This window comes from Tasmannia lanceolata, unplaced genomic scaffold (assembly GCF_043159265.1).
Source record: "Tasmannia lanceolata isolate RefF3 unplaced genomic scaffold, GAP_Taslan_0.1 ptg000002l, whole genome shotgun sequence".
Lineage (NCBI taxonomy): Eukaryota > Viridiplantae > Streptophyta > Magnoliopsida > Canellales > Winteraceae > Tasmannia > Tasmannia lanceolata.
The window spans coordinates 46,062,767-46,078,538 of NW_027518679.1; the positions used below are offsets into that span (position 1 = coordinate 46,062,767).

General features: G+C 37.7%; 1 protein-coding gene across 3 annotated transcripts in view; it reads right to left on the minus strand.

Annotated features, from left to right (window-relative positions):
• The window catches only part of DET1 (light-mediated development protein 1 / deetiolated1 (DET1)), a 39,091-nt gene that overhangs the window by 4,729 nt on the left and 18,590 nt on the right, over positions 1-15,772 (minus strand). For 2 of the 3 annotated variants that reach the window (XM_077377186.1, XM_077377203.1), the window contains exons 5-9: positions 9,304-9,372; positions 6,896-6,952; positions 6,655-6,735; positions 6,375-6,539; positions 1,220-1,315 (exon numbers count right to left, since the gene is read on the minus strand). In XM_077377186.1, the coding sequence (XP_077233301.1) occupies positions 1,220-1,315; positions 6,375-6,539; positions 6,655-6,735; positions 6,896-6,952; positions 9,304-9,372 (468 nt within the window). The remainder of the gene's footprint in view (positions 1-1,219; positions 1,316-6,374; positions 6,540-6,654; positions 6,736-6,895; positions 6,953-9,303; positions 9,373-15,772) is intronic. The other variant, XM_077377194.1, reaches the window with a different exon arrangement.

A 15,772-nucleotide genomic window follows, 5' to 3' on the forward strand; every position in this document is an offset into this window, starting at 1 on the left:
TTAAAAGGAGGTACACCTCGGTGTAGAATCACGTCCAATGATTGTTCAACAATGGGAGGCTCCAGCAAATGGATTGCTTAAGCTAAACTTTGATGGCTCCAGTATGGGGAACCCTCAGCAGGCATGGGAGGGGTCCTCAGAGATTCTAGTGGAGATGTTATTTGGACCTTTTCAGGACCTCTTGGGATTGCAGATGCTAGCGAGGCGAAGGTTAGAGCCATCCACCATGGTATAAATATTTTTTTTATAATGCTTACATGGATAAGGTCATTGTGGAGGTAGATTCCTTGATGTAATCAGGTGGCTTAATGGATCCATTGCCCCTCCTTGGAGAGTTGCGCAGTTCATTGACGAGATCCAAGATCGGGTGGGAGGGGTCGTCAATCATATGTAAGCATGTTAGAAGGTCCGCTAATGATGTGGCAGCCAGACTTGCTAGGGATGGCGTGGGGAAGCAAGGCCTTGACCTCCCTCCTCGATCATGTTTTACGTTTTGGTTGTTTCTCTTTGTTTTCTTTGTATTTTCTTTTTGCACTTTTGGGTTGACCATCTCAGTCTTCCCCTTTCTCTCTGAATGAAATTGCAACCGTTCCCAAAAAAAACACAGCAGAACATGCTTCATTAATTTATAAAGATTACGATGACAAATGAACACATGGACAGCATCTCTAATCCCGAATAAATGCGATTACAAATTAAACAACGGTGCACTGAATAGCTAATGAAAGAAAGTTGATTGTGACCGAATGCGTAGATTCCTCACAATCCTCAATTTAGAGGCCGGGTTTTGGAGATTCGAGTTGACATAGAAACAAGCAAAAGGTAATGAATAGTCATCCACAAAGTCGTAACTTCCCCACAAGTCATTGATGCTATGCATTATAATAGACACCTGCATAACCGAGTCTATCTCCATATATGCATGCATAAACGTATTTCAAAACGAAAACAAATGCAGTAGGCACTGGATACAGCCTAAGCTTAAAGCTAGAGTAATCATTCAATTACATATACAAGAGCAGATAGGGATTAGGGTTTAGGGTTTTAGGGGATAGGGGTTTAGGGTTTTAGGGTTTAGGGGATAATCATTCAAGGACATATAGAAGAGCAGAATTTGAATATTAAACTTCAAAATGGACGCGGCTCAGTGAAAACTACACTTCGATTTCAAATAGAAAGAAATATCCAAGAAACAGAAACTGGAAATTTTATGTCAGACCTTTTCATCAAACCGAAAGAGTGATTGATCAAAATACGGTGAAGGATTCTGTGACTGGCAACTGGAAGGCAATGAGGCCATCATCTTCTTCACAAACTGCAGAAAAAATATACTATTTATGGTATCTTTAAGATAGAGGCTTAAGTGCTGTATTGCTATAATGAAGAGCAATATATAGAACTGACAAACAAATCTGAATACAGGTAACAGTTGTTTCCCGTATGATCATAGCCAATCGATCTTCTTATTAAATATCCTCAAGAAAATATAACTAAAGAAGCATACAATGCATTTATGTTTCATAAGATGTCCAATAGAAATGATCAAAACAAAATTAAGGATTTAAAAAAGCAAACCATAACATTTATATGAACACAGAGAAGTGAAAATGGAACATGAACTGCTTCGGTGAGAGGTAGAAACTAACCAGGGATTGTCCAGAATAAGAGACTATATCATATAGAAAATGCTTAAAAGAAAGTAACTTTTACGCTCATTCTTAAACGACATTTATCCTCTGATAGATATAACCAGAGCGAACCATCACTTAACAGTTGGAGGAGGGGTACATCAAGCAAGATGGAATGGATAAACGGGTTTGGATCTGGAACTCATCCGTGATTTTCACGGTCAAGTCTTTATCAACAGCTCATGGTTAGCCCTCTGTCTCCCAACGTAGCAAGAGTGTGGTCAATCAAGGCTCCGCCTAGAATCTGCACTTTAGGCAGGGAGGCGGGGCAGCAGCAATTCAAGATAGGATCCAGACTGTCGACTTCTTTCGAAAAAGAAAGAAGATCATCAACGATCATTGTGCCATGTGTATTGCGGAGGGAGACTCTGTGGATCATTTGTTTATCCATTGAAGAGTAGCGAGGGAGATTTGGAGCAAACTATTATGCAGGTTTGGTATTTCTTGGGTGTTTCCTAAGAAACTTATTGATCTTCTAGCGTGTTGGGTGGATGCTCCTTGTAAGAGAAAGGGTAGAATTTTGTGGAAAGCAATCTTTCTTGCTACTATTTGGGTTATTTTGGAAGGAGAGAAACGCGAGGGTCTTTGACAGGATCACAAGAGGTACTTCTTACTTGTTCATCAAAGTGATTGCTCTAATGATTGCTTAGGTCAAAGCTACCCCTTGTCTCAAATTTGTATCCACATATGATTTATGGGAAGGGTGGAGAGTTGTGTGTCACAGTGAGGAGAATAAGCAGATTGTTGTTCAAGTTTGGGCTCCTCCCAAGCTGGGTTTTCTGAAGCTTAATTTTGATGGGTCTAGTTTGGGGAACCCGGGTCCTGCTGGCATTGGGGGAGTTTTGAGGAATGACAGTGGTGAGGTCATATGGGCCTATCGGGGTAATGGATTCTTCGGAGCTAAAATGAAAGCTGTCCACCAAGGCATCAAGTTACTTGCCAACGAGCACTTAACTAACGTGGTGGTTGAGGAGGATTCCATCGATGTTATTCAGTGGTTCAACGTGTCGGTTCCTCATCCTAGGAGATTTGATAGTCTTTTCGACGAGAGGCTTGATTGGATGGGATCCTCTCTTTTCCTGTTTAGAAATATTTGTCGGTCTGCAAATTCAATGGCAGATGCCCTGGCCAGAGATGGTGTTACTTTGGAGGATTTGGCTCTCTACGATTCTCTCCCACCTTGATGTATTGATTTTAGTTGTCTCTTGTTTTATGTCGTTGTTCTTGTTCCTTTTTTCTGTATTTTGACCATCTCGGTCTTTTTTAATGAAATTGGCTACCATTAAAAAAAAGAGGATATAACCAGAGGCCCAACGTACCATGTCCGACACAACACAATATTTACAAAAATGGATACTTTGTGGATACTTTTGTTTGTCAATTTATTGTCTTGTTTCAAACATATGCCGCCATTCGAATTAACTATCATGTTTTTTGCCTTGTGTATTATATTTGCAATTATAACTTTAATTATGCAAGTCGTACAAATGTTACTTTAAATTTATTATTAATTTCATCATCTAAGTTAAATTAACTTTAAGTTTTATGATATTTTATTTATAGATTATTATGTCTTATCTCAAGACATGGGATAACCGTATACACATCCGTGCCCTAAATTTTGGAAAGTGTTGAGTCGTATCTCCATTTTCGTGTGGATATTTAGAAGCACGAAGCGGGGGCGGGGGTCTAGAAGAGTCTAAGTTTGGGAGCGCCATGGGAGCGTGTATGTAATATTTTATTTATATATCTATCAAAATTCAAGTACATCAAAAAATAATAGTTTCTAACCATTTTTATATGTATTTTTCAAAATTTAAGTACATAAAAAGCAATAATTTCTAACTATCTTCACCATCTTCATTTACGTGCACTTGTTCCTCGCGCCTTCTGAAGATGCACAAGCCTTTGTGCTTGCACCAATGAAGTACTTTGAAGAGTTAGAGAAGTTTGATGGATGGAAGTTAGTGGGGGGGACTTATGGAGTAATAGAAGCAGGTGGGAGCATCATGAGAGTGGTTCCTGTCTCTTTGGGGTCGCGCTCCCTGGAAGCTCCTTCCTAAGGAGCCCCGAATCGAGGTTCTAAGGTGGGAGCGGCACCCCTTGGAAAGATTCCTGCTTCTAAGCCATATCCATATGCGGGTATCATAGCACTGATCGGGCCCCACTTTTGCCTCATTTACGTGATCAGATCTGTTAATCCAAATGGAAGCAATAAATTGTTGATCCTAGGTCCTTATCCATGAAGGTCTGCTCAGATTTCTGCCTGGAAAGATAAACCGTTGATTTTTGTAGTTATCTTATGCATGGGATGGGACGAAGACCATGTGGGTCCCCTCACGATTTCCACAAAATCAACGGTCTTGATCTCATACATGCCCCCTAAGCCCCTTGTAGGATCCAAAAATTTCCTTTTTACCATTAATTGTAAAGTAACTTTCTGTGCAGTTCCCATATCATATAAGCTAGGAAACATTGGTTACAACCCAGAATGCACTATGCAGCATGCCTAGATTGATTTTACTCATATTTTATGCTCCACCTCCCCTTTCCTTCCACCTCTACTTTGATAATGTGCAAAGCAATAAAAAGTTAATTAATTGAGATCAAGGATTTCAGATTCGGTTTTGGTTGCCACAGAAATAGAAACATTTCATTTTCGGTTGGAAATTTGGATGGAAAACATTTAAAATCACGGAAACATATGGAAGCATAGGCAAATGATACAATTTTAAAATATAACTTCGGAAAAATGTTGGGATAAGTACAAATACACAGGTACAAATCATCACATAAGTGAGATAATCATTCATGACGGTGTAAAAATATCGAACACCTAGTGACATGCATTGTCTTGAATGTTTGATAATTTAGTACATACCACATTTCATATATAATTCATATAAATATTCATACATAATACATAAACCACATTCCACATGCAATTCATATAAATGTAATTATATAAGGATATGGTCTACCAGTAAAACACTTATCATTTTGGTTTCAATATGTGTCTCGATTTTGATGTGTTGGTGAAGATGGAAATAGAAACATTTTGGCCGTTTCGTGTGAGTTTCGGTGGAAATTTAAAATCATGATTGGGAGAGACCGAATACATAGACCAGAGGGTTGTATCTAACTCAAGCACATAAAAGCATCCTAAAGCCTCCAACGACCGCATATCCTACATCAAAGAACAGTAAACAATTAGACAGCTACGGGTGGGAAGCAGTCTAAAGCAGAAGGTGCCTTGAATTTGTACCAAGCAAAAGACTATCAGCCACAATTTTGGTAATACTAGTTTAATCAAAACTTCCTTGCTGTCTTTTTTTTAGAGCAAAAAGCTATGATTTGTGGACATGAACACTGAGTGTATCATGCCTACACGAACAAGTGTGTCAGACACGGCAAATCCCCAAATTTTAGAAATGGGGACACGACTAAAATAGGAAGTATATATAATCATTATTTGTGGATACAGATTCATATATCGAGTGTTGACACGAATACGAGGTGTCTGACATAGCAATCCCTAATAATCTAGAAATGGTGACACGATCATACACCTAAATACATATAGAATTACTGATTACTATCACAGTTTGCAACCATGTAAATACATTATTCATTTAACAAGCTAATAAATATTAGGATTAATCACCTATAATCTAAAACAAACATGAGATAAACAAATAACAACGCATTCATCAATTTAATCTAGTTCTCTTCCGTCTCCAATATGCAGCGAGAAAGGGAGACCAATAGGATACAATGAATATAATATTTGAATAAGAGTTTGTTTATGGTTTTAGGTTTACGAGGGGGAATATAAAAACAAATATTAGTTAAAAACGAGCTAAAAGAAGATTTTATAGTAAAATAAGGGTTAATACTAAAATAAGTAAACACAATATTCAATAAAAAAACAGAATGTTGCACTTGACACGATACAAAAATGTATCGACACACCCATATTAAAATACTTCTAGTTGTACATTTAAAAGTGTCGAAAGGAGTGTCGACACATGCGGACATGCATGTCATACCGGACAGGACACGACAGTGTGTCAGCAATAAATTCAAAGTGTCAGGATATGACATGTGTCAGCAATAAATTCAAGGGCAAAAAGTCCTTAAAAAGGCCTCAAATCTTCAACCATTGAACTCCAATTACAAGCCAGACATTGGAGATTTTCTTTGTAGTATTGTAGCCTGCTTAATCTTCAGCATAAATGTTCTGTACCTTTCCCTTTATCCATCAGTATTAACAACTTAACGTCAACTTTAGTAGTATCAGGGCTATTTTTTTAATTCCGCACGACACATGGTGACATATACTGTTAATGACAAATTATCAGCATGGGAATTTAATGAGAGAACTTCAAGTTTTGATATTTAATGAGAAAACTTCAAAATTTGATGTTTTCATCCATACGTATTGGGAAATTAGAGTGAAAAAACATATAATTCAAGTATTCTGGATGCACATAGATGTAGAAGGATGATGCCATAGAAGAATGTCCTTATACAATGATTAATATTTAGTACAACCAGCTTTGTTACTTAAATAATGCAAATTACATGGTAAAACAGTGAGGAACAAAATATCAAAAAGCACATATCAAAATTCAAATGGCACAAGGCTAGATTAAAGAAAAAGGGCACTTCTGATGGTGAATTTACCTGTGTAAAGGTATTTGCATTAGCTTTACTGCTCCGAAGTTGCTCAAGAGCATAGATGTTGTTGGAATGAGATGATATGAAGTTCATATATGATGAATTTCTAGATGTTGCATGAAAGTGGTCACAGAACTTCTCAAACAAGTCATAAAGTTCATCGGCCGAATTCTGCGGGAAAAACACATAAAAAGGACAGATAAAAAGAAGTTCCATAAAAACATTGCCCAAAAAGAATTGTGTAAAAAATAATAAAAAAACAAGAATTATGTAACACTAAAGTTACCTGGTAAAATGCGATTATCTCAGCTGTTTCCATGTTATACACAGCAAAAAATGCAGGATGGTGATCAGTGTTGCGAGATATCTGAAGTTCCAATAAGAAAGCATTTGATTGTAAGACATACACATTACAGAACAAAAACCTTTAGTAGATCATGAAATGAAATTTCAAGGAGGATTTTTTTAATTTAGTATGAAGAAGATGATAAGTTTTTTCAAAAAGGGAAAAAGATGGTGATACTTACCCCTCCATCTATGCTACCAAACTTGATTAGCAGATGATGCCGGTCCAAGAATTGAACCTGTTCAAATTAGAGTAATGCAAGCAACTCACGAGTTATGACAGTAGTCACAGTACACATGTTAATTGTTAAATTCTTCAAAGATAATAAGATATCGGAAGTTGGTCTTAATATATGTGTGTGCATAGTTGTCAACCCGTGACTCAATTTCTTAATTTTATGACTAGTGACTCGACTCGACTCGCGACTCGTAAGAGTTTTTACAACAGAAATTTAGTTAAAAAAATATAATTATATATCAAAAGATGAAGCATATAAAAAATATAACCCAATAGCACATAGATAAAGCACTAAACCAAAAATATAAATAATCAAATGCTTACAACTTGCATGCACAAAAATAATTAAGTTTTTGTTGGAACTTAATCATAGGTGAAAACCCTTCCTTGCTTTAGATTTGTTTCCACCCATGATTTATGGTATGGTTGGAAGGAGGTTTGTAGAGGCAAGCCTTGGCGCAATGGTAAGGTTGCTCCATTGTGACCTGGTGGCCACGGGTTCGAGTCACGGAAACAACCTCTCTACAAAGTAGGGGTAAGGCCGTGTACATCTAGCCCTTTCCAGACCCCGCAATGGTGGGAGCCTCGTGCACTGGGCCGCCCATGTAAGGAGGTTTCTGGTGGTTTAGACCAAGAACCAGAGATTGTCCAAGACTGGGAGCTTCCCACAAATGGTTTTTTGAAGCTAAACTTTGACAGGTCTAGCATGGGGAACCCTGGTCCTGCCGGAATTGGGGAAGTCTTGAAGGATGAATTTGGAGGTATGAAATGGGCTTTTGCGGGTCCCATTGGAATCGCAAGCGCTAATGAAGCTGAAGTGCATGCTATCTACCAAGGAATAAGGTATCCTGGGAATGAAGATTTGAATAAGGTAGTGGGAGAAGGGGACTCTCTCAATGTGATAAGGTGGCTTAGTGCGTCGCATTCCTTCCCTTGGAGATTTGCCTCTTTCTTCGAAGAGAACCAAGATAGGGTTGGGGATGCATCGATTTATTTCCATCATGTTAGGCGGTTAGCTAATGGTGTGCCAGACAGTTTAGCTAGAGATAGTGTCTCTAAGGAGAGAGTTGAGCTATTTAACTTCGTTCATCTTTACTCTTGCAGTGGGGCTTGTTCTTGTCTTTCTTTTTCTTTTCCTCTCTCTTTATTTGTATAGACCTCCTTGGCCTTTTTTTGCATTTAATACAATTGTGCGCCATTCAAAAAAAATAAAAAAAATTAAGTTCTAAGTTCCAACTTCCAAGTATTCAACCATCAAAACAAGAAAGCTCAGGCCCACCGACTCAACTTTGACTCGTATGTCTTATTTTTTTGCCTCGACTCGCAGCGACTCGCAAGAGTCACCAGACGACTCGTAAGAGTCTTCAACAGAGGTGAGCCACCCATGCGACTCGACTCGAAAGCCCATCGACCCGACCCGACTCGACTCGAGAGTTGACTCGTACTACTCATAAGAGTTTGACAAACTATGTGTATGTTATCATTGAAAACAAACAAAAAAACATTCAGGAAGTCAACAAGCTCTATATGCATTTCTTATTCATTAAAACTAAAAAAGAAACTAAGTCAACAAAGAAGGATGGTAATCCGGGTTCTTCAGGTATCGAGGGTCTATTGAGGGATGAAAATGGAGTCGTACTATGGGTTTTAGAGGTCCTATCGGAGTGGCGGACTCCAATGAGGCAGATGTACGCGCCGTACATCATGGAATTAAATTGCTTCAAAATGAAGACCTAAATAAAGTGTTCGTCGAAGGTGACTCTATTAACTGTCATTAGGTGGTTAAGAAGGTCGAAGGCAGCTCCATGGAGATTCTTTTCATTGTTTGATGAGATTCAGGACATGATAGGGATGGCGGCTATTTCTTTCAACCATGTAAAGAGGTCGGCAAATGGGGAGGCGGATAAATTGGCCACGAGATGGTGTTTCTAGGGAGAGCATTGAATTTTTTTATTTTCTTCTCCCCCTTGTTTTCTTCTTTTCTCATCCGTTTGATTATCCTTTTCTCTATTGTATTATACTTTTGTATTTGCGGAATCGTCTTGATCCTTTTGGCTTCAATAAATTATCTTTACCATTCAAAAAAAACAAAGAAGGCTGGTGAGAGAACAAACCCATGGTAACTAAATTTGAATATCCGTCTAATGCACTGCAGGAAACACCTCAAGAGAAAAATAAAAATAAGGAAAAAAAAAGAGCGCCGAAAGTCCTCAAAAATATCATAAACTGAAAATTGATTGGTGCTTCAAACAATTGAGCAGCATCTTCAGAGAAATCACATGATCATCTTCAGAGAAATCACATGAAGCTCTAAGCAGAAATAGTAGGACAAAATACATGCCACAGACATACCTTCCACATGATCAGGTCAACATAACCTTGAAAATGGAAATAGAAATTCTTCTTCAGTGATTGGACCCTCTGCAACAGTAACAAGATTGCACATTGATTATAATATTTTGAAAATCAAAACGGATCATGAAACCCTTAGAGGGCTAGAATTAACCGGATCATAAATCTTGAGTTTTCTTTTGTTAATTTGTTTGGAATATTAATGAAATAAAAAAGTACGTGTATCAAGGAAGGTGAAATGTGGCCAAAGCCATGTCCTAACTCTAAACATTCCACATCAAAATTTACTGTGAATTTGTAACATGGATGGCATCCATATCGATATGTGCAGTAATGAACTATTAGGAGAACAAAAAAACATTTGAAAGACGCTGACCAGTTTTTTGGTGATAGTGCACTCTGGATTTTTTTATTCTTTTCTTCTTTTCTTTTTGAGAAATAATGAAAAGATAACAAGAAATATAGTGCAGTCCAGAATGATATTTCATATCTTAACATCTACATACAAGAGTAGGAATTATAAGAGCAGGTATGGAAATTAAAATCAGAATGAAAGCCTAAATGGAATAGGACAACCTGATGGTATACGCATAAAGATATTTTGATTGGAAACTATTGATTATCACAGAACTCTACATTTTTCCAGATGAGTAAATCATACATTTTTTGCCGAATAAGCTTCAAAGTGAATTCTGAACTCTTAATCACTTGAGCAGAATTCAGCACAAAGCATAGGATTTGAATTGTAATTCATATGATTTTTAACAACATTGCGGTCAGGAACAAGCAAACCTATTTGAAAGATATCAAACATAAGCATCTCGAATATGAAGTTGTTCCATTCCCACAATATCTATTTACAGCCACAAACAAGTAATGAGCAAGCATAAGAACCTACATGAGTATAAGTTAAGCAAGACAATATGTGCAATTTGTTTCAAAGTTCCAAAAAAAAAGATATCATTAATGGATATTAAGCCATCTGCCACAAAAGAACCAGGAAAGGTAGTGACTTGACCTCCATAAAAATCAAGAAAGAAGGGACCAAGAGAGAAGCAGCTAAGGAAGAATCCTTAGCAGAAACCGAAATTTAAAACCTCGATATAGGCTAATAGAAGAATCCTTAGCCAAAGTAACTTAGTAACCCCATGGGTGCTAGCTACACTTGATTTGGCAACCACAGGTTGTTTCTTCCTCCAAGAAACTAAATTACCTCCCACAAAGGTACAATAACCAGTAGTTGAATGTCTATCATCTCCATAACTTGCCGAACCGGCATTGGTAAAAGCCCAGAAAACTGCCAAATAAAATGCGTCTGCCGAATAAAGGTAAAGTAAAGAGAGAAATATTCGAAGGGGCGGATGTAGCCAAGTGGATCAAGGCAGTGGATTGTGAATCCACCATGCGCGGGTAGTAAATTGATGTAGAATGCCATTTTCACTGCAAAAGGTGATGCAACAGTCTTTCGTCTTGCCGCTTTCATCTAAGATCAGGCCGAAAGGCGTAGTTGATGGACAACAGGTGAATATTCCTGTCGGTGACTTTCGCGGTCGCCCTCACTGAACCGACTTGGATCCTATTGTATCAATCTACCCTTGTGTGACCGTATCTTTTGTTTCATTTCTTCTGGAACAATCACAAACACTTTTTTGATCAACTAATTGTTGATTTGATGCATTTACACATGGATTGTGGAAGCAATTTTTATTTTTCGGGGATTTATGATTTAAAAATTGACAAAAAAAGTATACTTTCGAATAAAAAACTAATATCACAAGTTAGTTTCTAGTTTTATTCTATGAGTTATTGCCCGGTCTACTAATTGAAGTTAGATTTATTTTCATATCCAAACCTAATTATTTTACTTATTTTTGTTAGAAAAATTTATACAAAATGGAAACTATATTTCCTATCATATAAGGATGTTAGCTTCTAATCTTTCATGACTTATTCTTTCCAATCTAACGATTAACAGAGTCAGATTTTTTTTCGAAAAAAAAACACAGAGAAAATCGAGTCTCATGTTTTTCATTTCGAAAAATAGTTATTTTATTTGTTTTTGATGGAAAATTCTTCAAATTACATTGTACTTTTTCATTATATTGTACTTTATTTATGAATAATGAATGTAATGGCTTTTCTCCTACAGTTTGTCTCTATTTGAAGCACATGTATATGTGGTTGTATAAATTCCAGTTTAGAATGGATCTTATGATTCCAGACATGAGCAACAACGTAGGTCATTAGGTGTTATGATCTTGTTAAGCCATTCATGGTCAGTTGTTCACACATATCTCCGATTTTATGGCGACATTTTGATAAAGCGAAAAAATCCCAAATTAATCCCATGATTTTAGAAAATGCTGCGATATTTTCATTTTTATGATTAACTCAGAAAGTATCGCGATAATTTTATGATATTTTTATTCTTGAATTATACATTTTCATATATTTTTTAAGGGAAATAATTTCAGCACTACCATGTTTTGATAAAGATACGCGACGCATCTTGTCGTTAAGTATTTAAAGGCTTGTAAGAGCTTTTTGATAACTGTAATATTCTCCCGACAGCACTTTAAATACTAAATGTAAAGATGCTTCGCGCATCATGATCAAAACATGGTAGCGCTGAAATCATTTCCCATTTTTTAATATTCTATTTTTATAGTTTTTTCCCAATATAAACCCAAAAGTAATGAAAAAAAATTAAAATCCCCCCGAGATATACAGTTCCCAAGAGATTCTCGATACAATATTTGTGACTGAAATTATTATGAATGGTTTCTTATGTGATGGTTTCTAATTGTGCATTAGAGTGTATTCTAGCATTTCCTGAAGTTTCATCTCAATTTTCCATCATTTGCTTGGATTTCCACAAACTTCCATGATTTTTCAGGATTTCCACTGAAATCTATGACTGAAATCAACATATTCCAATTTCTGTGGCGACCAACATGCATATCAAAACCGACATTTAAAACCTTGCTTGGACCTTGCAACTCAATACCCAAAAAAATATCCAATTTGTCCCAAGTCTATGATTTCAAATTCTTTATTTGGAAATATCATCAATTATCTCAACTTAGGAGGAGAATTTCATGTTACCAGAGTCTCATCTACAGGCATTCGATACAGTCAATGTAATTCTCTCACTAAAAAGAGGTGGTGATCAGTATGACTGACTCTGGTAGTAGCCCAACTTATCCATCCTTCACTGTCAAAAATCTTAATTCCTGGAGGATAAGTCATATAAACTTCCAAAAGTTCTCCATTCAAATAATGCATTTATGGCATCTAGTTGGTACGACTGCCATGAGAGATGTGCAGCCAACGATAATCTTTGCTACAAAAACAAGGTTTCCCGATAACCCATTCCATATGTTTGTGTGTAATCCTTGGCCACAAGTATGGCCTTGCACCTCTCTATCGAGCTATCGACCCTATTCTTTATGTTAAAGAGCCACTTGCCGCCCACATGTTTCTTTCCATTTGGTCAATCCACATTATCCCAAGTCTCATTCTTCACCAAGGCCATCATCTCTTCTGGCATTGCCTCCCGTCCGATCAAACTAGACTCTTCAAACAAGAAGTAATAGATATACAAGAAGCAGTGAACACAGAAGCACGGTATGGAGATAAGGGATCATAAGAGACAAAGTTAAAAATAGGACGAAGAGTAGATGTGTGCTTTCCCTTTAGTAAGGCAATGGCAAGGTAGAATCATTGGAAGAAAGAAAAGAGGTAACATCAGGAATAGAAGAACTGGTGGGCTCAACACCATTAACTGGACTTGGTTACAAAGGATCTGACTCATCAAGGAGGTCCATGACGCTCTTGTGTCTCCTAGAATACACTTGCAACACCTTGTGATGCATCTCAAAGAAAGTAACATCTATGAAGAGAGGCTCCCAGGGAGAAAAAAAACAGGAATACACTCTAAGAAAGTAACATCCATGGAGACAAATCTGATCCCTGAGATAAGATCAAAAGACTAATAACCTTAGTGTGGACGAATATCCTAGGATGACACCCTGAATAGCTTTGGGATCCAGTTCTGTATAATTTGGACCAAGAATACGGTTAAAACAAAGGCATCCAAAAAACCGAGGAATGGAAAAATGACCATTCAGACACAAAACTTGGATACAAGATTTCAGATTAATAACTCTAGATGGAATATGATATATCAAATATGTTGCTTCCAATACTGCATCGGGCCAAAACCATAGTACTCCAATGCTCATAAGTCATAAGCAACCCCCAATGTCACTTCCAGCACCTCCAACAGATGTCTATTTTTATTTTATTTTTGAATGGTAAGCCAATTGTATTAATAAGATAGGGAAGACCGAGAAAGTCACCCTTCAAAGAACAAAAGGGAAAAATACAAATAAAGATAAAAATTACAAGAACCTCGAGGAGGCAAAAAATCAAAGCACTCCAATCCCAACCTCTCAACTCCAGATCTAGCCAACGAATCCGCCTCACTATTAGCAGTTCGACGAACAAGGTTGAACACAATGGAGAATCCCTCAACTAAATCAGAAGTTTCATCAAATAACGACCAAAATCTCCATGGTGGTACCACTGATCCACGAAGCCATCTGATCACATTTTGCGAATCCCCCTCCACAATAGTAGAGTGAAGAAGCTCTCTGACAATGACAATCCGTTTAATACCCTGGTATGCCGCTCTAACTTCCGCCTCATTTGAGTCACACACCCCAATCGGCCCCGAGTAGGCCCAAACAGTCTCTCCTCTATGATCGCGGCAAAGGCCACCAATACCCGCCGGCCCCGGGTTAACCAAGCTGGAACTGTCAAAATTGATTTTCATCAAACCAAACGGAGGAGTTTCCCACTTTTGTACAATCTGTGATCGACTCTCTCCACTGAAACAACCTCCATCCCTCCCACAAATCAAAAGCGGAGACAAAGCGAAAGGTAGGTAAGCTCTTCGCCCAAGAGATGGTAAGAGCTATGGTCTTAATGTATAGCTGATAAGGCGATCTAATGGATCCCTCAAATACCCTTGAATTTTGCTACTTCCATAACACCCACCATGTAGCAAGAAGTCAAATTCTTCATTGGCACCAACTGCCAACACAGAATCACATCCCCAACTAATACCAAATCTCACTAAAATGTTACCCCATACTTCTCTAGCAACTTTGCAATGGATATCTTCCAAGCATAAGGGGCAATGATCCACCAAGCACATACCCCGCTTGCGAAGGAAATTAATAGTTTGAATCCTATCCCTGCTTGCCGCCCACCCAAATATACACACTTTTGGTGGACAATGGAATTTCCACACCTTTGCTGCGATAGGCTGTGCAATACAAGGAACTGAATGAGTAGAATGATTTAACAGAAAAGAAGCCAGATGAGTCCAATTTCCAAACTCTGATGTCCGACCCATTAATGCAGCAAGATTCTAGCAACTCGATAGGCTGTGAGAAAGCTTCCAGCTCTCTATCAAAAAAAATTCTCCTGAAAGCCGGCTTCCACACCACCCCTCCCCCTCACGAACAAAGCAGTCACGAACCAAGGCTTCCTTCGAAGAAGCAACAACAAATAACTCTGGATATAGGTACATAGGGGGGTCGGGTGAGCACCAAGCATCATACCAAAATCTAATACGATCCCCCGAGTATACTTTGAATTGGATACCCTTACTAAAAACTTGGGATAATTTCAATATATCATGCCACACAGTCAAACCTTAAATAACTAAACTGATCATCCGACTCCCAATTGCCTGACTATTTTTCCTTTCCGATAATCCATTTTTTTATTATTTTTTGCGTAGGTAAGCTCGGATTGAACCTCCGACCACATGGTTGAAGAATAGTCTTTACCAATTGAGCTAGAGGCTGAGGCTAAACCCCTAAATCCATTTTGTTGTTGAGCATAAACACAACTACTTTGATAAGCGAAGTTCTCTTCAAGGTAAGCTATCAGTGTTCCCTTTCAAGCAACTTGTTTGCATTATCAGATCTAAATATTTTATCTTCTTTTCAAATAGAGTAAGTACCATCTTATGGAATAGTTTAACAATCCTAGGTATTTCATCCCTCGTCTTCATCAGAGACAATCAAGTATTGAGTGAAAAATCATCCACAAGGCTAACAAGTAACGATACCAATCCATAGAGGTAACCGGGATGGGGCCCCACACATCAAAATGAACAATATCAAAAGGAGTACCTTTATTAATACTCAAAGAAAAGAATTTCTACAATGCTTTGACATTTGACAAACTTCACACTAAAAACTACCCAATTCAATTGACTGAAATAATTTAGGAAATAATAACTTCAAACGTGAGAATGAAAGATGACGAAACAGAATGTGCCACAACCCAGTCTAGTTAGAATGAAAATGTGAAATTCCAAGGGTGGTCCCGAGTACTTTACTCTTACGGCAACTTAAGAGTAGGTAAAATTAGGTTCCTAACAAGTTTTAAT